This window comes from Paramisgurnus dabryanus, chromosome 3, assembly GCF_030506205.2.
Source record: "Paramisgurnus dabryanus chromosome 3, PD_genome_1.1, whole genome shotgun sequence".
NCBI lineage: Eukaryota > Metazoa > Chordata > Actinopteri > Cypriniformes > Cobitidae > Paramisgurnus > Paramisgurnus dabryanus.
This window is the reverse complement of record NC_133339.1, coordinates 7,966,401-7,988,873: the sequence shown is the minus strand read 5'-3', so window position 1 is coordinate 7,988,873 and position 22,473 is coordinate 7,966,401. Positions and strand designations below refer to the sequence as shown.

Sequence of the window (22,473 nt, the reverse complement as noted above, 5' to 3'; positions counted from 1 at the left end):
TATGTCCTAATGAGTTTTGGCATTAATAAAATCGATATTTTTGACCCATACAATGTATTTTTGTCTATTGCTACAAATATACGCATGTGACTTATTTTTTTTTTTTTTTACTGTAAACTGAAAGTCATCAGTAGGCTATTACTTACATGTTCATCACACTGTTGTCTCTTTCTTATGCCAGGTTTGATTTTGTAACAAATGTCCAGCAGGGGGCAGCACCATCTCATTTAAAGACAGAAAGTAATGTTATAGTCACAAACAATTTGATTTAATTATTTGTGTCCATGGCACGAAATTCAGCCTTTTTCCATGCCTTGAGCATGAATGTCTTTTTGTGTCACCTGCACGAATTTCTATAAATAGTTTTTCTCGTCTGTGGCACAACTTTTTTCATGTCATTTTTTTCCCTATTTTAAAATCATTGTCGCTTGGGGTTGGGGTTAGATTTGGGATTTGGGTAGGATGTACTTTTATGTATTGGTTTCTACACGTTTTTCTACTGCTTTTATTCTCGTCTGGAGTTGGGGTTCGGGTTAGGATGTCTAAAAATGTAACAGAAAGTGATTCTAACCCCAACCGCAAGCGACAATGGTAAGAAAATTGAAAAAATATGAGAAAACAATACATAAAATGCCACAAAAGTCATGCCACGGACACAAAAAAAATATTTATAGAAATTTGTGCGAAAAAGACATTTGAGCTCAAGGCAAAGCTGAATTTCATGCCATGGACACAAATAAATTAATCAGTTTTTTCGTGACTATAACACAGCGTTCTATTAGTCTGTTTAAAGATGTTTGATTTATTTTATACACACATATTGAAGAAAATGTAGTGAAATGAGCAAAAGCTGTATTGTAATTTGCAGTCATCTTATCAAAATACAAATGAAGCTGATTTGATTTTCTCTAGAAGAGTATTTTATTTAATCATTACAGAAATATCATGTTCCTGTGCTCAACTGCTAGATCATTGGGTTAGCAGCGAGAAGGTCATGGGTTTGATTCCCAGTGAACACAAATATTGATAAATGTATAGCTTAAATGCCCTGTAAGTCAGTTTGCATACAAGTATCTGTCAAATGCATTAATTGTCTGCATATTTATACAGCATATACATTTTTACACCAACTTGAAATACCATTGAATTTACATATATAATGGCACAGAATGTACATATATAATGTAAAAGCTAATGAGATAATATAATAGTCTAAGAGTCTTATAATGTGATACAAGTGTCCAGTGGTAGCCGGTGACTTCTCTTCCGATTGGTGCAATTTCAAATTATGTGCATTGTATGTCTTGTAAAAATACGTCCCTGCTGCACAAACATCGAAAGGGTTTATGAGAAAGAGACACTCATGTTTACAAAATACTTGCAAGACACTAACTTAACACTAAACTCTGATTACACATGAAATTAAATATGTATCTGGCAAACGTGAGCGTCTCTTTTATCATAAACCCCTTCGAAGTGTCTGCAAAGCTCGTATTTTCACATGATGCACATAGATTCACGTGACATATGAATACATATTTTGACATGATGAGCCACACACATGATACTAAATACATGTTTTGATGAGCGAAAAAGAAGTCAGTGGACCCCACTGTAAGAGTCTTTATGTTTTACAATCATTAGGTATATACTGATTTAGTTATTCTGCTATTTTATTTATAACTTGAGGTTGTGTTTTTCTGCCCTACTGACTGCACACAGTTTGTGTGGTGAGGGGTTCAAGACGATACCCACAACTGGTGTGAGATCCAATTCATCTTCAGAGACTCCAGGTGGAGGAGTGAAGTTAAAATACTGAAGAAGAGAAGTGAAGAACAGAAAGAGCTCCATCCGGGCCAAACCCTCTCCTAAACAAATCCTGCGACCTGAGAGAAAAGAAGGGAATGTGTTTGTAATGACATAATTGTTAAACAACATAAGTCAAATTGATTTTGATGTGAATAGTAAAGTTTATTACCTGCAGAGAAGGGCATGAAGGCGTCACGTTTGATCAGCTGACCGTTCTCATTGAGGAAGTGTTCGGGGTTGAAATTGTTGGGCGTCTCCCACTCGCTCTCATCTCTCAAAACAGACATCAGCAGTGGCAGAACACACGTCCCCTAGATTTCAGAAAAAACACAGATTACATTAGTGTGCTAAATACTGGGGTTTACGAGTTCGCCTCACTGACAATAAAGTGGGACTGCTAATATGCGTGAGTGGCGTGCTGTCCCGGGGCAAAGGTTCCGAGCTCGGGAAATACCCCCCGAGTTCCGAACGTTCGTCCCTTGACCGGGGAAGGAGCCCCGGGCCTGGGGCGTGCCCTGACCCGGGTTATCCCCAAAAAGAGCAGGTGGTGCAGGACAGCCGCCTGAACAACAATTCCCCAAAGAAGGCTGGCTTGAGAAGGCGAGGTGCTGGCCCTCAATGGGGAAAATGCTGAAGTAGAGGGTAGAATTGAAAAAGGCAGCTCTGGAGAGCGAGCACTGTTGAGAAGTGCTGTGAAGAGGTTGAGAAGGATAGTATGAGGTGGGGCAGAGGCCTGGACCCAAAGGCTGTAGTTTGAAGAATATAGGGGGCTCCGGGGGAGCAAAATCTGCTGCTGCCAATGTGTAGGGATGGGAGAAAATTGTGCTCTGAAGAAGAGCGGGGAGTTTTAAAGGTAGTAGGTGAGGTAGTGCTGTAAGGAGCAAGGTAGGACTCCAGGGGAGCGAAGGAAGCAGTTTGTGCCCTGAGATGGGGCTGTGCTCTAGAGGAGCCAGACATGAGGTAGTTGGGGAAGAAGAAAACTCCATAGGGAGCAGTACTGCTTAGGCAGCGATAGATGCATAGATTCTGCTGGGCAGAAAATGTGAAGGAAGCACTGGCCCCTGCGGGAGCGGTCGCGCTGCGATACGGGCTTCAAGGTTGAAATGATCTGCTGCGGCAGATCAAGGAAAAGGCACGGGCCCCTGCGGGGGCGGTCGCTGCTGCGATACTGGCCTGATTTGGAAAGGGAAGGTTTTATTGGCAGAGCATGTGAAAGAAGCACGGGCCCCTGCGGGGGCGGTCGCGGCTGCGATACTGGCTTCGGAAGTCGACTGCTGCGGCAGAGCGAGAAAGAAGCACTGGCCCCTGCGGGGGCGGTCGCTGCTGCGATACTGGCTTGAAAAAGGCATCTGCTGTGGCAGAGAGTGAAATAAAAGCTTGGGCTTCTGCAAGAGCGGTCGCGCTGCGACAGTTGTTGTTATTTGAGAAGGAATCTGTTGCGGTAGGGCTGTGTAAGATTTTGGTGGGGGTGTCGGCTTGAGTTGTCGGTACTGGCTTCTGCGGAGGCAGGGAAGTGGATTGAGGGTGATGATGGGTTTATGTGTGACGGTGTGATCCTATGTCCGTTCGCTGGGCCGTGAGTATTTGGTGGGCTTCTTTGATGGAAGCACAATCTACCCTGATGTAATTTTTGAAAGCTTCCGAAGACCAGCGGCCTAGGGTTTGTATCTGGGAGTCTGGGAGTTCGTTTTTAGCAGCTGTTGTGGCTGCTCCAATGCGGAAGGAATGACTTGAAAATTCATGGGGGGGAAGCCAGATGTTAGCAAAACTTGTTTTAGGTGCTTCTGGAACCAGAAGCGGGTTACTGGGCGGTTGTATTCATCCCCATAAAGTGGGTCGGAAGAGGATTTAATCTGGTGGCAACGGTAGGAAGTGTAAGCTTTGAGAACTTGGTATGGTTGGATGGGAGTTTGAATTTTGAAAATGTATATGTGGTGTCCTTTTCTCATTTGGTCTGTCTTGCTGTGTTTGATAAATAATGAGATGGTTTTGTCATCTATTATGGCTAGATCAGAGATGGTTGGGTGTAGGTTTGGGTCAAAGGTGGCTGAAGCGGTGAATTCTGAACAGCGGAGGAAACCAAAAAGGCTAACACGAACATGGCGTCTAGGGTTCGGGCAGTATGTACTGAGGAGTAGCCTTTGCGAAGAGTGGCTAGACATTTTGAAAGGATTTCTATGGTTATGGGTAACCTGGGATCTGGACTCTTGGGTTGGGTTTTTTTCAATACCTTTTAAGAGCATGGCGGTCTGGGGATTAGTGATAGCAGTTGAGGGTGAACCTAACATTAGTTTGTGAAAAAATTGGATTCCGCTAATATACCCTTTAATTGTGCTGATTCGAAGGTGTTTGACTTTATGCAGGTACGATATGAATGATGTTATGGTAAATAGAGAGAAGTTGGCTAAAGGGATCTGGTGTAAATGATGGAAAGTTCTGAAGCTTCTCCAAGCTGTCAGATAGGTTTGAAGAGTTCCCATGGAGACTGCTTGGAGTATAGTATCTAGAGAGGCGGTTAGAAGGTCTTTGAGTGGATGATTTATGGGAATATTAGAGTTAAATAGGGAGGCACTGGTGTTGGGTGAAGATCCGCTTCTGATGCCGGCTGCCTGAATTTCTGCAAGGATCTGTTGCCTAATGGAATTGATGACAGGGGGAGGTTCCATGGCCAATGCGTTGGGTGGGATGGGAATTGGTGCTGCGAAGAGTGGCTAGACATTTTGAAAGGATTTCTATGGTTATGGGTAACCTGGGATCTGGACTCTTGGGTTGGGTTTTTTTCAATACCTTTTAAGAGCATGGCGGTCTGGGGATTAGTGATAGCAGTTGAGGGTGAACCTAACATTAGTTTGTGAAAAAATTGGATTCCGCTAATATACCCTTTAATTGTGCTGATTCGAAGGTGTTTGACTTTATGCAGGTACGATATGAATGATGTTATGGTAAATAGAGAGAAGTTGGCTAAAGGGATCTGGTGTAAATGATGGAAAGTTCTGAAGCTTCTCCAAGCTGTCAGATAGGTTTGAAGAGTTCCCATGGAGACTGCTTGGAGTATAGTATCTAGAGAGGCGGTTAGAAGGTCTTTGAGTGGATGATTTATGGGAATATTAGAGTTAAATAGGGAGGCACTGGTGTTGGGTGAAGATCCGCTTCTGATGCCGGCTGCCTGAATTTCTGCAAGGATCTGTTGCCTAATGGAATTGATGACAGGGGGAGGTTCCATGGCCAATGCGTTGGGTGGGATGGGAATTGGTGCTGGGGTAGCCAGCGTGAAAGGTTGACGGGTCTGGGGAAAAGAATCAAAAGAAAAAGGAGCCACTGGAGCCACTTGCTGAGGCAGCCTCACGCTTTGGGTCGATCCGTGGGCGAAATATCAGGTGCAAAAGTCATAGAGGGTGCCGGGGCCTGACTCGTTAGCAGAGGCATCCTCACGCTCGTGCCGGCTCCTGCGGCAACAACCGGGGCCTGACTCGTTAGCGGAGACATCCTTATGCTCGTGTCGGCTCCTGCGGCAAAAGTGGGAGAAATGTGAGAAGGAAAAATAGATGTGGCCGGCGCTGCTGCTGAACGCAACCTCGTGTGATAGAGAGACGGAGGGGCAGCAGGCCATTGGCCGGGAGAAGGAAGCGGCAGTGGGATGAGCGAAGCCTTTGCCGAGCTCGTGTCGGCTCCTGCGGAAAAAGTGGGAGAAATGTGAGAAAGAAAAATAGATGTGGCCGGCGCTGCTGCTGAACGCAACCCCGTGTGATAGAGAGACGGAGGGGCAGCAGGCCATTGGCCGGGAGAAGGAAGCAGCAGTGGGAGGAGCGAAGCCGTTGCCGAGCTTGTGTCGGCTCCTGTGGAAAAAATGTGAGAAATGTGAGAAGGAAAAATAGATATGGCCGGCGCTGCTGCTGAACGCAACCCCGTGTGATAGAGAGATGGAGGGGCAGCAGGCCATTGGCCGGGAGAAGGAAGCGGGAGTGGGAGGAGCGAAGCCGTTGCCATGAGCGGAAGCATGTTCACGCTGTCTGGCTGGCTTGCTAGCTGCCTCGCTTGTGGGCTGACTGCTGGAGACATCGGCGGGCGGCCCAGGCTAGCTGATGGCTTCATGCTGTGTCTTTGAGACCTCCATGTTTTCCCTGGTGTCTTTCGGGAGTACGGTGTACTACGTGCTTGCGGAGATGAGGAGTTAGAGCTTGCTGTCACGGCTGTTTGCGGGGGTTGAGTAGCCCTTCAGCTATCGCGGAGTAGGCTGAACAGTTGCGCTTTTGTTTGTTTACGTGAGAATGGAATATCCGCGTTTTCAAGAGCTAGTTTGAGGCCTAAGATGGTCCATTTCTTGATGTCAGGGATTCCTGGAGAAGCAGAAGCGTATAAAGATGCCGGTGATGGTGGGGAGCGCCTCTGCGGGGTGCGAGGAGACGGTCCTTTTCTCCTCGGGGTTCGTGTAGCAATGCAGGAAGATCGCCCGCCCTGTGGGGAGGCCTCGGGATCGATTGAAACATCCTGACAGCTGTTGGAAGGCCCGGGATAATCCTGCGCAGTATGGTGCATTTCCTGTGCTGGGTTTGATTGTCTGGACATCTTGCGATAAATTCCGGAGAATGAGGGTAAGGAGTCTTGATTATTTATAGAGCTGCTACTAAGTTTGTTGTGTTTATTAGTGATTGATAAACAGCTGTGTTCATTGCTTAATAATCGAGAGCCAGCCGTGTTCATTGATTAGTGATTGAGAGCCAGCCGTGTTCATTGATTAATGATCGAGAGCCAGCCGTGTTCATTGACTGATCAGCTCCTCCCAAACCTTGTTTATATAAAACATCATGTTTTGTTCTGTACCCCTAATTTGTCCCGAAGCAACTTAAAAACAAAAGGCTGTGGGTAAACTCAGAAAAACTAATGGCAGATACTTTTGATAAGTTGAGCTGGACAACAGACTGTGAATAATATACAATAAGTGTGAATAATATACAATATGGACCTTCTTGATGAGATATCCATTGAAGTTCACATCACAGCTGGTTTCATGTGGCAGATTCATGGGCAATATATTCGCAATTCTCTGGATTTCATGGATCACAGCATCTGTGTAAGGTAAATTCTTCCTGTCCTCTGTAACCGGTTCACGTCCATCAAGCACCCTGTCAATTTCCTCATGAACCCGATCTATGACCCAGAAGATCAAATAGAAAACTTTTTATATATTTTCTTACTTTTGTAAATATAAAGAGAACAGTTTAACCTGCTATGACCTTGTATGTGAGGATATTTGGCCATGAGCAGTAAACCCCAGCGTAGCGTTGTGCCGGTGGTGTCAGTACCGGCAGCAAACAGGTTGGACACAGTCATGAGCAGGTTCAGATCATTAAATTGGGAATCATTTTCTCCAGATTTCTGTTAAAATCACAAAAAACATTTTATTATTTTTTTTAGGGTGAGAATTAGTTTTAAACATACATACATTAACCCAGACATTTGATATATACATTTATGATATTCTACCTCTAAGCTTTGTTGTTGAATGAGGAACGCATCAACTAATCCTCTGCAGTCAAGAGGGTTAAAGGTCTCCCGTAAGCGATCCACCAGCACCTGTATTTCAGCATGGTATTTCTCCACACGTTCCATTAGCAGTCTCCAGGTCTTCAGCCACGGCTTAAGCACTGGAAACACGTTGTAGATCTGCAGGTGGAGCCACACGATAAAATACAACATTAACATCAGGACATCAGACTGGCTTTTCACAATTCTGCATTGTTGTAAAATTTACAGAACAATTATGCAATTTTGTTGCAGCTTTACAGTAAATACATGTTACTAAAGACGGTAGAGACATACAGGATTTGTTTTAAAGGTGAAATGTGTTTTAGCCTCATCTACTGGTGTAATTGCGAATTGCAACCAACCTCAATTTCAAAACGCAAAGACAAGCTAAGGTAGCTGCCACATAGACTGTTTCTCAATTCCAAGAATGAAAAGAACGGACTTGCGTTCTCGTGGAGATCGGTCTTGCAAGGCGACCTTGGAAGAACGAACTCAGAAGGTCACGAGAATACAGAACACACTTGTGAGAATTGAGATGTGTGCAATCTTCCTGTTGGTCACCTGTCCTCTGCCATTGTTTGGCGCAAAGACTTCTGGGGCCTAAAGTGATTTCAGTGTGCAAGTCTGCACTTGATGCATCCTCGATATCAAGAACAAATCCCGGTATTTTTTTACGCATTCTCTATACTCTGTACCGTTCTTGAGAATTGACAATCAATTAATCGTCTCATCGCAATTGATTGATATCATTGCAATGATTTCCGATCACCGCAATGATTGCACATCTCTCTAAAAAACACAAGGGGGAGCTGCAGCGCCTGTATAAACGAGCTCGTATCAGATTATTTTTAAATATGTGTTATAATATTTACTGCCAGATAAACATTGCAAAAGATTTAATTTAAATGATCACAACAATGTGTGAAAATTATTTAATGAACAAACCAAAAAATGTATGAGAATTAAATGTTAAAGCGAAAAACAGTCAATTAATCATCATAACCGTCAAAGCCCTAAAACAGGCAATTAATCTTAATTAATTAATCGTAAAATTAATTACAATTTCTTAGGCAATTAACTGTCAGCCAAATTTTTTAATCCTGATAGCTCTACTGGAGGAGACATTTCACTGAGGCAATTGGTGATTTTTCGAGACAGAAAGACAATGGCCCCTATTTTAACGATCTGAAACGCAAGTGCGAAGGGCAAAGCGCAAGTGACTTTGTGAGTGGATCTTGGGCGCTGTTACTATTTTCCCGGCGGGAGAAATAACTCTTGCGCCAGGCGCAAATCAATAAGGGGTTGGTCTGAAGTAGGTTCATTATTCATAGGTGTGGTTTGGGCGTAACGTCAAATAAACCCATTAGAACGTCATCCAACATTCCCTTTAAACGCAAGTGCGCAAGTTCCATAATAGTTCTTCTACAGTCTCTCAGTGTCAAAGGCCAACCTGGAAGAACATCTAAAAAACTCCTGCACATATGACAGACAACAGGAAAAAGTAACACTCCCACATGATATGCCACCAGTCAACCCACTAGAGCACGAGCTGAATATCAGTCCACTCAGGTGGAATGATGTAGAACAAACCGTGCGTAGAGCAAGGGCCGCATCTGCTCCAGGCCCCAATGGAGTTCCATACAGGCTCTACAAAAATGCTCCAGCTGTCCTGCGATTCCTCTGGAAACTGATGAGAGTTCTGTGGCAAAAGTAAGAGAAACCAACATCCTGGCGGAGAGCTCATAGTCATAGCCAAACAGGTTGGCACGTATGGTCGGGTTGCTGTGAGATTTTGGCATTTTCTTGTGGTATTGTGTGTTGGGGCAAATAGTATGCCATATAGAACTATTTGTCACTGAACCTGCACTAACGACGACAGTGGGGCTTTTCTGTGATGGTACAGTTTGTATGGTATAAAATGCATTACATCAAGGCAATGTCCCCACAAAACATGGAAACCAGAATGTGTGTGTGTGTTTATATATACATTATTATTATATACAGCATACACATATGTGTGACCTGTCATGGAAACCAGTGACACAATTTGGCAGCACAAGTTTCGAGATAAGTTTCGGAACACAGTTTAAGATGTCTTAACATTAGATTTAGTCCGAGAGCTTTCTGTCCTCTTTATTGAAAATCTATGTACGGTTTCCATGATCAGAAAGGTAATAAAAACATCATCAAAGTAGTCCATGTGACATCAGTGGGTCAGTAAGAATGTGTTGAAGCATCGAAAGTACATTTTGGTCCAAAAACAAGAATTACGACATTATTCAGCATTGTCTTCTCTTCCGGCTCTGTTCTCAAACCGCATGAAGTCACGTGACTGTAGTGACGTGGCTGCCCTGTTCCTCAGACATGTTTGCTAAGTTGTTGTTTTTTTTTTCAAACTTATAGCGTGCGTCTCCCCAGACTGTAAACGAAGCTCGGGCGCACAAAACAAAAGAACAGTAAAACAAGCTGGGGCGGAACAGATAAGTCAGCCGCGTCGTACGTCAGCCGCTTCACTGACTTTATGCAGCGCCGCAGTCGGATGACGTCAAAGTACCGCGAGAGCTCTTCAAGAAATCTTACGGAGTAGTTTAATTTCAACTCGCTCTCGTGGTACTTTGACGTCATCTGTCTGTCAGTTCTTGCAGCACAGCATGAAGTCACACAGAGATTGTTGAATTCGTTATAATTGGCTACATGTTTTGTCTATCAAATATTTCCATTGGCTGATGGAGGAACGAGGAAGTGATTGGTTACATCCCTAAAGGATGTCACGTTTTCGACGGGGCTGTTTGGATTATCTATTATACTACCTCCCTATTTTAAATACAAACTTTGAAGGTGGGTTCATGTGTTTAACGGAACGTAAATTACCGGAGAGTAATCTGATATACCCTTACATGTTACGATGTAAATAGTCCTCAGAATATATATTATATTATATTATAAGACGTTCATGCGAAATCTGATGTAAACAATAGACATATCTATATTTCACGGATTATACACATTTGTGCACAAAAATTATCATTGGATGATTTACACATCTGAAACAGACTGGATTCAACTTGTGATCAACACAAAGGTAAAAAGTTCTGTTTATTTTTGCATGTTGTCATCCGGCCTTCTGTCACAAAATACTACATATGATGCCAGAACATCTGTATCTCAAAACGGCTTTACAGGGGGTATGGCTTAGCTAACTGAGATGTAAATGAGCCCTATTGTCTCTCCTGGCAGGGAAAAGTGTTAACTTTTCTTTCTCAATTTTCTCAGCATTCTCTTTCTTGAATGTGTTATATTCAAATGGCTCATCATATCAGATTTCCATGTGTTACACATTGTTGGAAAGCTTAGAAACTGCACTTTCAGAATCTGCGAATAACTCAAAAACTCCTAAGAATGGTGTGAAAAGGAAAAACCTCCAGTATGATGCAGTCCTGTGGGCAAAAATGCCTTGTTGATGCTAGATGTCAGGGGAGAATGAGCCGACCGATTCTAGGTGATAGAAGGGCAACTTTGATTGAAATAACCACTCGTTACAACCGAGGTATGCAGCAAAGCATTTGTGAAGCAACAACACGCACAACCTTGGGGCAGATGGGCTACAACAGCAAAAGACCCAACTGGGTACCACTCATCTACTACAAATAGGAAAAAGAGGCTACAATTTGCACAAGCTCACCAAAAATGCATCGCCTACTTGAGCATTTTCTGACCATGTCTATCCCTTAATGACCACCATGTACCCATCCTCTGATGGCTACTTCCAGCAGGTTAATGCACCATGCCACAAAGCTTGAATCATTTCAAATTGGTTTCTTGAACATGACAATGAGTTCACTGTACTAAAATGGCCCCCACAGTCACCAGATCTCAACCCAATAGAGCATCTTTGGGATGTGGTGGAACGGGAGCTTTGCACCTTGGATCTGCATTCCACAAATCTCCATCAACTGCAAGATGCTATCATATCAATATGGGACAACATTTCTAAAGAATACTTTTAGCACCTTGTTGAATCAATGCCATGCAGAATTAAGGCAGTTCTGAAGGCAAAAGGGGGTCAAACACAGTATTAGTATGGTGTTCCTAATAATCCTTTAGGTGAGTGTATATCATATATATATATATATATATATATATATATATATATATATATATATATATATATATATATATATATATATATATATATATATATATATTAGTGCAACCAAACGCAACAACCAGACATTTTGATGCTGGGAAGCCGTTTTTAATAAACTTTCTGAGTTGCCGACACGTTAGAACCACTTGGAAACAACTCCACTTCCATTGCTAAAATGTGTGCAGGCTATTTGACCACGTGGGCTGTAAAAGGGTCCATTATTCATACGATCCTAAAAAGTTACAAATTGCATCTTTAATGAAAATAAATGAAACACAAGCTATTACTGCACATTTTTAAATGTGATCATATAAATACCACAAACATCTTAATTAAGGCTTAAATGGGAACCTGCATGGAAGCAGAGCCCATCTGGAGGATGATCTGGTTTGCCCTGTCAACCATTTCGTTAAACTTTGGATCCTCATATTCGAACCGATTTCCATAAACAATAGCTGAGATGATGTTAGAAACGGCATAATTTACTGGCTGGGTTGTATTAAAAGGATTTCCTGCAAGAGATACAGAAATAAAGATCAGATTTTGTTAAACATTAGCAATCAAATTGGCATTTATGAACAGTACACTGTAGTTGATATACCTTGGAAGGTCTCAAAAACTTCCCGCAGATATCGCGTCTCCTGAATAATTTTCTCTTCACTCAGTTTCTTTCCCATCCCAAAGTCTCGAAGAGTTGAGAGTGCAAATCTTCTCATAGTTTTCCACCTATCACCATTTGTAGAGATGATTCCTTCAGAAAAAGAGCTTCTCTTAGTTTGTGTTTATGACATTTTCATACTGTTTGTTTGATATGTAATCTTTTACACTGTAATAGCTTTTATAAGGGTTCAACTTACATACAACCAAGTTAAACAAATTATACAGATTCATTCCTTGTTTAAAGCTTTGTTTAGCTCGTCCAATTTGTTTCCAAAAGCTAGTCTTCTGTCAGGGTGTGGAGATGGACAGAACCCAATCGCAGACAGCTCGTAACTAAAAGGCGTTTATTGAAACATAAATACCCTCTAGGGGGCAAACAATGACAATAACTAGAAAATAATCATGACAAGACATACGAGCCCTACCGTAGAGACCACTGATCAGTATCACTCCCGCGGGGCTCGCTGAACGGCCAGAGGAACACAGATGGACTCCAAGGACAACAGACGGACAACAGCAGACTCGACGACCAGGTAAACTTGAAAAAAAACAGCTGTCTGCTGGGTCCGAAAATGGCTGGTTCATTCTGTCCGTCTGTGTTCCTGTGGCCCTTCAGCGAGCCCTGCAGGAATGTCTCTGATCGGTGGTCTCTACGGTAGGGCTCCTGGTCTGCGGATTTCGCGGGAGTGTTCCTGATCTGGGAGCTCCTTGGGACTGTTCCGGGTCAACGAGCCCCACAGGAATGTTCTGGTCGGTGAGCCCCGTGGATAAGTGCCAGGATGGCGAGATTCGCCGGAGAGTTCCTGGTCTGCGCATCCCGTGGGAGTTTTTGTTTAGTCTGAGAGTCACTGTGAGGGAGTTCTGGTCAGCGAGCCCCGCGAGAGTGGGTCGGTCAGCAAGCTCCGTGAATCTCACTGGTCTGTGATCCCCGCGGTTGTCCCTGGGCGGCGGGTCTTGTGTTGTGGTCCGGGTCGGCGTGCCGAGCGGTGCTGGGCTCACCTTTGGTGCGGAGACTGTTCGTCCCGCTACCTGTTCTTGGGGATTTGGGATTTTCAGCGCTGTTGGCCGTCTGATGAACCCAAGAGCAACGATGAGGGGTTAAACAAAAGACTTATTACACTTAAAACAAAAGCCTATGTGGGGGCAAAACACGTCAACAGGATATAAAGATAAACAGAGACTAGGGCCTGCGACTTAGGGGCTTCGACTGTTAACACTCAGAGCCCCCAGGAATGGGATGTCAAAGTCTTGTTGTCGTCGATGTTTGGGAAGTGCCTCAAAAAAAAAAAAAATGAAATGAATATTCTTGAAAAATTCAGATTTTTTATTTTTCTGACCATTTGACCCCCGAACGAAGCCGCAGGGTCATGAAACTTCTCCATCTGACCGGGAATTTTCCAGGAATGCGGGTGGGGCCCTAAATTCTAGATTATGGGCCCGGACGGCATACCCAGACCGGGTGTCTTTAGAGTCATGGGAATTTTTTTTGCTCTCCTTCAAAGAAACGACTCGCACTTCCTTTGGCACATTAAACCAATGTAATTCTTATTAAAGGTTTCTAGGATTTCCTTTCTTTTTTGACCTGTTGACCCCCTAACAAAACCGAAGGGTTGCAAAATATTTTCGTCTGCTCAGGTGGGAAGTGACGAGCATTGCCACGTTCGCGGGTCATTCGGGCCTTTCTGGGCATTTTCCACGAATCCGCTAGCAAAATCCAATTCATATAAATAGAGGGTGGAATTCTCCAGGAAGGCGGGAGGGGCCCCAAATTCCAGATTCTGGCCCTTCTGGGGGCCCTGGGTGACATACCTAGACCGCGTGTCCCCAGAGGCATGGGAATATTTTTTTTCTCCGTTCAAGAAAAGTTGTAGGCAGACCTCTTTGTCTCATGCCCTGTCAGAGCATCTTCATAGAATATCTATGAAAAGTTCCTTGCATCACAAGGGAATGTTCTAGGGCCACGGGCCTGGGGGTGGTGTCTTAGGGGCCCCTGGAGGACTGGGCCCTAAAATCTTGAGTTCCCATGACCTTTCATGCCCGAACGGAAGGCGCTCCTCAAGCCAATGACCCGGGGGCCCATGACGGAACCTTTGTGACCCTCACGGGCCGACTGTCCCTTCTGGGGCTTTGGCTTTCGCAGGCGTCCCACCTGCAATTGATTCGGCTATCTAAACAAATGAAGGGAGGACGTGGTTGAAAGTTCGACCCCGGAAAAACACCGGAAACTCATCGGCCTGCTCGAGTCGCCGACATCGGGCACGTATCGGTCAGACCTATGGAGTCCGTTTTCGGATCGGAAGGGACTCGGAGGCCGGACAACGATTGTGCACAGCCCCCAGGCCACCAGGGACTTTTGAAAAAAAAGCCAGTTAGCGGACAAATAGTGGAAATGAGGCACCCAGGCCCCGTCCCTGACAATGCGCGGCCCATAGGGGTGCTTTTGCAAAAAATAATGTTTCATTGGACAAATAGTGTGTTTGTGGGCCTGGGGGCATGGCCAGGACCTCCCCCACGCCCTGTTAGCCAATCCGGCGTAATAGTGTTTAGAAGGCCAGATAGGAGGTCGGTGGTACGTGGGGGCGTGTCGGGAAAGGTCACCAAGTTAAACACCCAATGGGACGAGTAGCTGACGGCAGGGCCTAACCCAATGTATATCATGGACAGGGCACACTTTTATTGGGTCGGCGTCATGCGTCGTGGCCCCGATGCAATGAGATTGATCGGCTGTGGACCAGGCTTGAGCACAATTCAGAATTGAATTGAATTGAGAATGAATTCTTGAATTTGAATTGATGTCAAAAACAAGTATGGTAGAGACATTTTGAGTGTTTTATCTTACAGATTAGTATAAATGTTTTATATGCTATACTTTTAATGTGTTTCATGGTCAAGGTCTATATCAATAAGTTGTCTCTCTGTTGCTTACACATGATTGTGTTTTTCCACAGTTGGGCCTGGAGGAGATACGGGTGACCTTGTTGGATATAGCGAAATAGTTGTATGATGTGTTAGAGAACAAAGACACTGTGTTTCACCATCAGTGGGAGGATTATGTATGTCTTGAAGGTTACAGAGATAAAGGTATAGCCCAGTAGCACTTGTCTTTACAGGACAGCAGCACAAAGGAGCAGGTAATTGCTTTGTTTAACCAACTGCTACAAGATAAGCTAGTTATCCCCCAGAGATGAGAGGGAGTATGCTTGCAATATGTAGATGATTTTTTTGAAAGCACACAACAACAGAGAGGGGTTTGAGAAATTAACAGAACAAGTTTTTAACAGAAAGTATGACATGCGGATAAAAATATCAAAATAAAAGCTGCTATTGGCAATATAAACCAGTGTACCATACCTAAAAAGAAGGCAAAAATCTCTGAAGGGCAAAAAGAAATTTGTGACAAAACACCACAGAACCATGCTTGACTATCTATAGCAAAACACAGTGAAGCAAATTATGGCATTTTGGGAGCCACAGGGTGTTGTAGTTCATACCAGAGTTAATACCAGAAATGCCAGTATTTAAACGTGAGGACGTGGAAAAAAATCAGACAGATATTGTTATATTGTAGAGAAGGCACACCACACGTTTGTATAACAGAAGGCAACAAGGCATGAAACCAGGGCTTTGAACCAGAATTCTGAACAGAAACAGTATTTTAATGTTTTCAGTTCAACCCTAAAGTTGACGTTCCTGAACCGGTTAGAACAAAAAATAAAGTTCCTGAACCGGTTAATAACGTTCCATGTCAGCTGTGGGGCATACAAATAAGTAGGCTGATTATTAGGACATTAAACTTAAATTATTAGTCTACATAATTTTACTTGAGTCTCTATCTTGTCAAAAAAGGCTACATGTAAGTGGTATAACTGTAATTCTGACATGCCTACATTTGTTGAGTGCACTTAAACACGCGCACACACATAGACGGAGGACGAATGCCAACCGCTGCTTCGGGAAGAAGATGCAGCATAAACACGCTCCACATAAAGTGAAAATGACGTTGTTTTTCAGTGCTTTATTCACCAAATGTATTTTAGTGGACTACAGTATGAGACACAGTAGCGCAACTCTCTCTCAAGTTTATACATCAAGAATTCTGATCTTTGAAGGGCGGAGTTGGACTGGACACATTCAACTGCATGTACATACAGAAAATTGCTCACTTTAGCGTCTTTTAGCGGTTAAATTGTTTAAAATCACTTAAGTGTTAACATTTGCAAGCTTTGAAACACGTGCAAATCATCCACTTTCACCCTATTTAAATTTGCGTTTTAATCCGCAAATCGCATGCGAGCCCAACTGTTGGTCGTGATCTGTACGGATCACGGATCAACTGCGATCAGTTACACCACTAATTAGTAAAAAACAAACATCTTGAAATACTTGGTAGCCTACAATATTTACATCTTATGATTGGTGGCAAGCTTCTCATTTCTCCAATTAGTAAACGACGACCGGAAGTGAACTTCATTAAGTTTTGCACAGAAATCTTGTCAAAGAACGGAAAAATAACGGTATTAACCAGTTACCATTTTTTTAAATAAATGTTTCTGTTTCGGAACATATATATTTTTTTAAAGTTTCTGGTTTCGTTTCTGTTCCTTGCAAAACATTCCATTCCAAGTGTGGAAGGACCATTTGTGCATCTAGTGATGGATTTTGTAGACATGATCCAACCAATTGAGGGGAAACGTTATCTTCTAGTTATCACGGATAAGTTTTCTCGTTGGACCGAGGCTTTTCTGGTAAGAAACCAGAGTGCGGAAGGAGTGGCTGGAGCACTTATGAGGGAAGTGGTCCCAAGATTTGGGCTTCCCAAGGTATTACAGTCAGATAATGGACCAGGATTTCAGGCCAACCTGTTGAGAAAAGCATTCGCTAAGGGTAGGAATAACCCAAAAGTTTGGATCAGTGTATCATCCACAGTCTCAAGGGGAGGTTGAGAGGTGTAACAATTTACTTAAATTAAAAGCAGCCAAAATCTGTGCACAGACTAAACTAAATTGGGTTCAGGCCTTACCAATAGCGTTCATGGCCATAAGATCTAGTACTAACAGGGAAACGCGTTTATCCCCTCATGAAATGGTCACAGGGAGACCAATGTTCAAAGCCAATCAAAAATAAAATAATTTGGAGCATGAGGAGGATTTATAAAATGAAATTAATAAATATATATTGCTGAACTAATGAGAAATCATAAAGCTATTTTACAGATTGAAAGCTGGCCCAGAGAGACACCTGATGATGAGACTGCAACACCTTTTCCTGTAGAAACCTGGGTGTAGATCAAAGTTTACCAGCGTAAGTGGGATGAACCCAGAGGAGAAGGCCCATATGAGGTCACAAAAGCTAGCCCAACAGCTGTTAAGGTAAAAGTTTCCAAATTGTGGTATCATAATACTCATTGCTTCCAGGTACCAGAGAAGACCACGCCGGCGACTGTCTCCATGTCATTATGTTGAAATAACCATATGATAAATAAACAGTGTAACCTTTTTTTTAGATAGTGATGTGATGAACCATAGAAACTGGATTTGGAGATCACAATGAATGGGTAATGTATGATCAAAGCATTTAAGGATATGGAGGATGAAGATTGCATGAATGTTGTTTATTTGTTTCTAATAATGAAAATGTTTTTCCCACCAAATGTACTGGCTTTCAAGAGTAATTATACATGTTTTAAGAGAACCTTTGGAAATGTAGATGTTAAACATTTTACAGATGGGTGGTGCCAAAATAGATTGATGGAACAAATGACAAAGAGGAATACAAGGCAAACTGGTTTATAGGCCAGACCACAGAAAGGGCAAATGTATGGTGGATGTGTGGTGACACCTTGTACAATAATGCCATTCCAAATATTTTCATTACCTGACCCTGCTGACACTGCATATTTTGCATATCTCCCTTATTTAACACACCTGATTCAAATCATCAGCCCATTAGTAGAGCTCTCTATGAACTGAACTGATTGTGTCAGATGAGAGAGACATACAAAATGTGCAGAGCAGTGGGCCTCCAGGAACGGAGTTGAGAAACACTGGTTTTAAGCATCACTGTCCACAGTGTGATGACAGTGTAACAAGCCTGGTAAGTGACTGATGGTCCAGGAATCTCCTGGGGGTGGAGGTAAAATATCCACATAGCACGGCTAACCAGAAAGTGAATTTTTTTTTTTGAAAAGATGATATGCTTGCTTTAGATCTAAGATTGAATGTTATGTTATTTTTTGTTGTTGTTAATCATTACTCTTTTTTACAGGTTTTTTCTCAACCGTCTCTGATTCTCCTGAAAAAATCCACGACACAGGATCTAGAATTACAATTCGAATTTGAATTATAGAAAGCAGAATTGCAATTCAATAGAATTTCAAAGAAATTCATATACATATTATACAGTAATTAAAGTGTTAAAGTTGAAGCTTTCAGTATATGTCAGATATGATTGCATTACATATTCTATAAATTATATTAGTTTGAACTACTTGTACAGATTACATTTAAAGGAAATGTCTTCCCCCAGCAATTAATGTTTAAAAGTCTAGTCACATAACAAATAATTAAGTAAATTTTTTTTGTAATTGTAATTTTATGGAACACGATGGAACATGACTTTACCCAGAATGTTTTACTTTAACCAAGTATTTAAAATGTTTGCCAACATTTTTCCGAAGTAACTTTTCTAACACTGAATGTATGTGAGATTCTTCCTGTTGTGTGACTATGGAATTTCTGATGAATTGCCATGAATTTAATTCCACTTCCTGTCATTCCAATTCAAATGTAACTTCCTGTAGGGCGGATTCAATTCAATTCAAAGTCCAATTCATGAATTGAATGGAGTTCATTTCTGAAATTTTGAATTGTGCACAAGCCTACTGTGGAACGAGAGTGCCCCCAGAGGTGTCTTCATTGGGCATATGGGGGGAGTCAAAAAAGAGGGCAACTTACCCCGGGTAAGCTCCTAGTGCCAACTTGTAGGTTATCCTACTGACAGGAGGGATCCAAATTGGTAGTACAATCCATCGCAACAACTATGCGTCCTATGTCAATCTTTTTGAATGGAAAAATTTCAGCGATCCATATAGATGTACTTCCTAAGGAGTTTCAAGGTTCCCCTGTCAGGGAGGCCCCACAACCATCTTTGCCAGCATTGGGGTCTCAAAACCTTCAGCCACTGCTTGACATTAATTAGTGTGGCCAAGCTGTGCCACAGCCGATGGCATTGGAGAGACGACCAGTTCAAGCAGGGGTTCGTCCTGCATATCTGAAGGACTTTATCACAGACTATCACATATAGGTGTTTAGCCATTTTTCCTCAACTATAGTTTAAGTTTAAACAAAATTTTTGTGAATTGTGTGACGTTAGATCCAGATAGGCATATTAAGGGCAGGGTTTTCTGAAGCGCTACTGCGCTGTTGGTCTGACAATGCAAGCGCGTCTTGATTTTGGCTACGCAGCCGGAGGTCGGAGGCTATTGGCTCCATGAGGCCTGTTAAGTCCTGGCCTGCACAAGCCTGATAGTGGAAAAGCAGCTATTGTCTCAGGAGTCTCAGGAGACAGGAAGTAAACCTAACATTGGATTCAGACGTGCCTTGATACCTTCATGCATTGGAATTATATAACATTGAAACATTTTTTCTCAAATTACAGAGCAAGAATAAACAAACAAATAGAAATAAATTAAAATAATTTGTTTAACTGAAAGTCAACAGTAAACGGTTAAAGTGATGTCTTACCGTGTACTTTATTGATGTCTTGGAATATGGGTCTTATTTCTCTTTCCCCGAATTCGTCAGCCTGGTTCACCAGTGCTTGTTTAACCGTCTTGTATCCGGCCAAAACCACAATCTTTTTGGGTCCAAGATGAACTTTGAACACTGACCCATATTTCTTGGATAACTGAACCGGTAAACAAGAGCAAGGAAAAAGTTTAAATGTTATGGGACATCCATCTATACTACAAACCTGTCTGACATTATAACATTACAAATTAGAAGCACTGATACAAAAAATATTTTGTTGGGAAGAAAACAACACATAACATGAAAATTTTCAGACACAGTGCAAATCAATGTGTAAAAGTCTTCAACATGTGCCCTAGTTTTTTTTTATTAGTATTGCTAGTATTATAAATAGTCACGCTTCATTCCACCTTGTGACAAATATAAAAGAAAAAAAAACACTTTGTACCCTTTCAAATATGATCCCAGTTATACAGGTCTAATTCAGGTTACACAGGTATACAGGTGTTGCTTTAAACTATGTCATTTAAATTTAATTAAAGAAAACAGCTAAATGCTATACTAATGTTTGTTTATTAATCTTCTAAGCATTCATTCAATGTATTGTTTGTCAGTTACCTTGAAATGTAACAGTTGCTTTTCTGAAATTGAACCCTAAGTTTTATATTAATATTTTATTATAATAATATAAATATTAATACACCTATACTTTGACTTTGTTTCAGATGCCTTTTTTCCAAAAAGAAACATACCAATAAGGTAAATATTCCTAAAAACATCTCTCTCATATCTCAATAGTGTGACAACAGGTGTAAAGAACAGCTAGAATGTGAGCCTAGCACACCACCAAAACATGACAAATAAAGGGATTACTCACTTTATAATCACATTTAAATATAAAAGACAAAGATTTAGGTAATGTTTTAACTCTAAGAGAGAGACGCAAGAGAGAGCGAGAGGCAACGCTGCTGCGTGCATCGGAGCTCCGTCGAGTTCATCATCTAAATCATATTTTCCTACTATCTTGTTCCTATCTTTATAATATAACTTACTAGTTTAACTTAGGAATACTTTACCGTGACGATTATTGAACAGTATTACTAAGTGAAACGAGTTATCACTAGTAAACACCCAGTGTTAGCATATAGCCCGCTGGCATCAACAAACGGTGCCGGCTGAAGTTAGCATTTGCTTACCATCTGCTTACTGTAAATCTGCTTTCCTTGCTGATCTAATGGCAGATTCATCTGATGTATGCTTTTCAGACCTGTCCTCACCAGAGCGGGAAGCTGTGGAAGAGCTGAACTTGAAGCTAGCATCCAAACACTAGTTGAGGACAGTAAGACCGCTGATGCTAATGTTAATGTTATAAACACTGTTTCGGGTGCGCATAGTGTTAATCGTAATACACATGGCTCGGTTCCGACATCAGAGTCAAGGCGGCTGACTAACTGGGTGACTGTCAGGCGGCATAGTCGTATCTGCCGCCCATCTAATGCTTCTGTTGTAATTTCTAACATATTTCCCCCTCAGAAATACACCAGCTGAGACGTCTGTTAAAGGTTTGAGGCATTGAGGCACCAGCCACCATAGTCTGAGATTACCAAAGATACTATTAAAGAGGTGAGTGAAATTGCAAAAACAATGTCAGACAATGTAATATGCTCTGGTCCCCTCCTCGCCCACCGGGTGATGAAACTAATAGTAGATTAGTGTCAATCCACGCCTGGATGTTAAAGTGGTGTCCTCAGAATAACATAGGGTTTATAGACAATTGGAAGCATTACTGGGGGAGACCTGACCTGCTATAGAGAGATGGCCTCCATCCGTCCCCGGAATGAAGTGCTATACTCTATAGAAATCTGACCAATAGTCTTACTTGTGATATTGTCTGACTATCCAGGGCCCAGGCCAGGAAACAGACAGATCGGCTTACCCATCAGTCTGTTAGCTGCATTGAGGTGTCAAGATCACATATATCCCAGCACATAGAGTTTATTTTACCAGAGTATCAACACATTTCGACTGTGTCTGTTCCTAAAACAAACAAATACAGAGCACCATTTACTTCGTTTTGTACAAATTTTATTAACATAAAATTAAAAACAATACATTACCATATGAAACTCAAATGTTAAAATTCGGCCTTCCTAACATTAGATCGCTTACCAATAAAGAACCTATTATCAATGAAATAATTACAGACCAAAACTTAGATGCACTCTGTCTAACAGAAACCTGGCTTAAAGCAGACAATTACATTAGTTTAAACGAATCTACCCCACAAGACTATTATTATAAACATGAACCTCGCTCAAAGGGGAGAGGGGTTGGTGTAGCTACAATATACAACAAAATATGTAAAGTAAACCATAAATCTGTAATTAAAATGAATTCATTTGAAATAATGTTGTTAAATATGGAAATAACTGATGGTAACAACAAAAAGCTCTCTTTCGTCTTAGCTACAATCTACAGACCACCAGGCCACCACAAAGATTTTCTTAAAGAAATTACAGATTTCCTGATATTCAACTGAATTGCTCCATACATTATATGTCTGATTACAAGTTGCCCATAGAT

General features: G+C 42.0%; 1 protein-coding gene across 1 annotated transcript in view; it reads right to left on the bottom strand.

The window, feature by feature from the left end:
• Positions 1 to 912: 912 nt before the first annotated feature.
• The window catches only part of LOC135768837 (cytochrome P450 2K1-like), a 25,039-nt gene continuing 3,478 nt past the window's right edge, over positions 913 to 22,473 (bottom strand). The window contains exons 2-9 of the mRNA XM_065278184.2: positions 19,885 to 20,047; positions 12,084 to 12,233; positions 11,834 to 11,994; positions 7,294 to 7,473; positions 7,044 to 7,185; positions 6,773 to 6,957; positions 1,979 to 2,120; positions 913 to 1,886 (exon numbers count right to left, since the gene is read on the bottom strand). Coding sequence (XP_065134256.2) covers positions 1,678 to 1,886; positions 1,979 to 2,120; positions 6,773 to 6,957; positions 7,044 to 7,185; positions 7,294 to 7,473; positions 11,834 to 11,994; positions 12,084 to 12,233; positions 19,885 to 20,047 — 1,332 coding nt within the window. The 3' untranslated portion in view covers positions 913 to 1,677. The remainder of the gene's footprint in view (positions 1,887 to 1,978; positions 2,121 to 6,772; positions 6,958 to 7,043; positions 7,186 to 7,293; positions 7,474 to 11,833; positions 11,995 to 12,083; positions 12,234 to 19,884; positions 20,048 to 22,473) is intronic.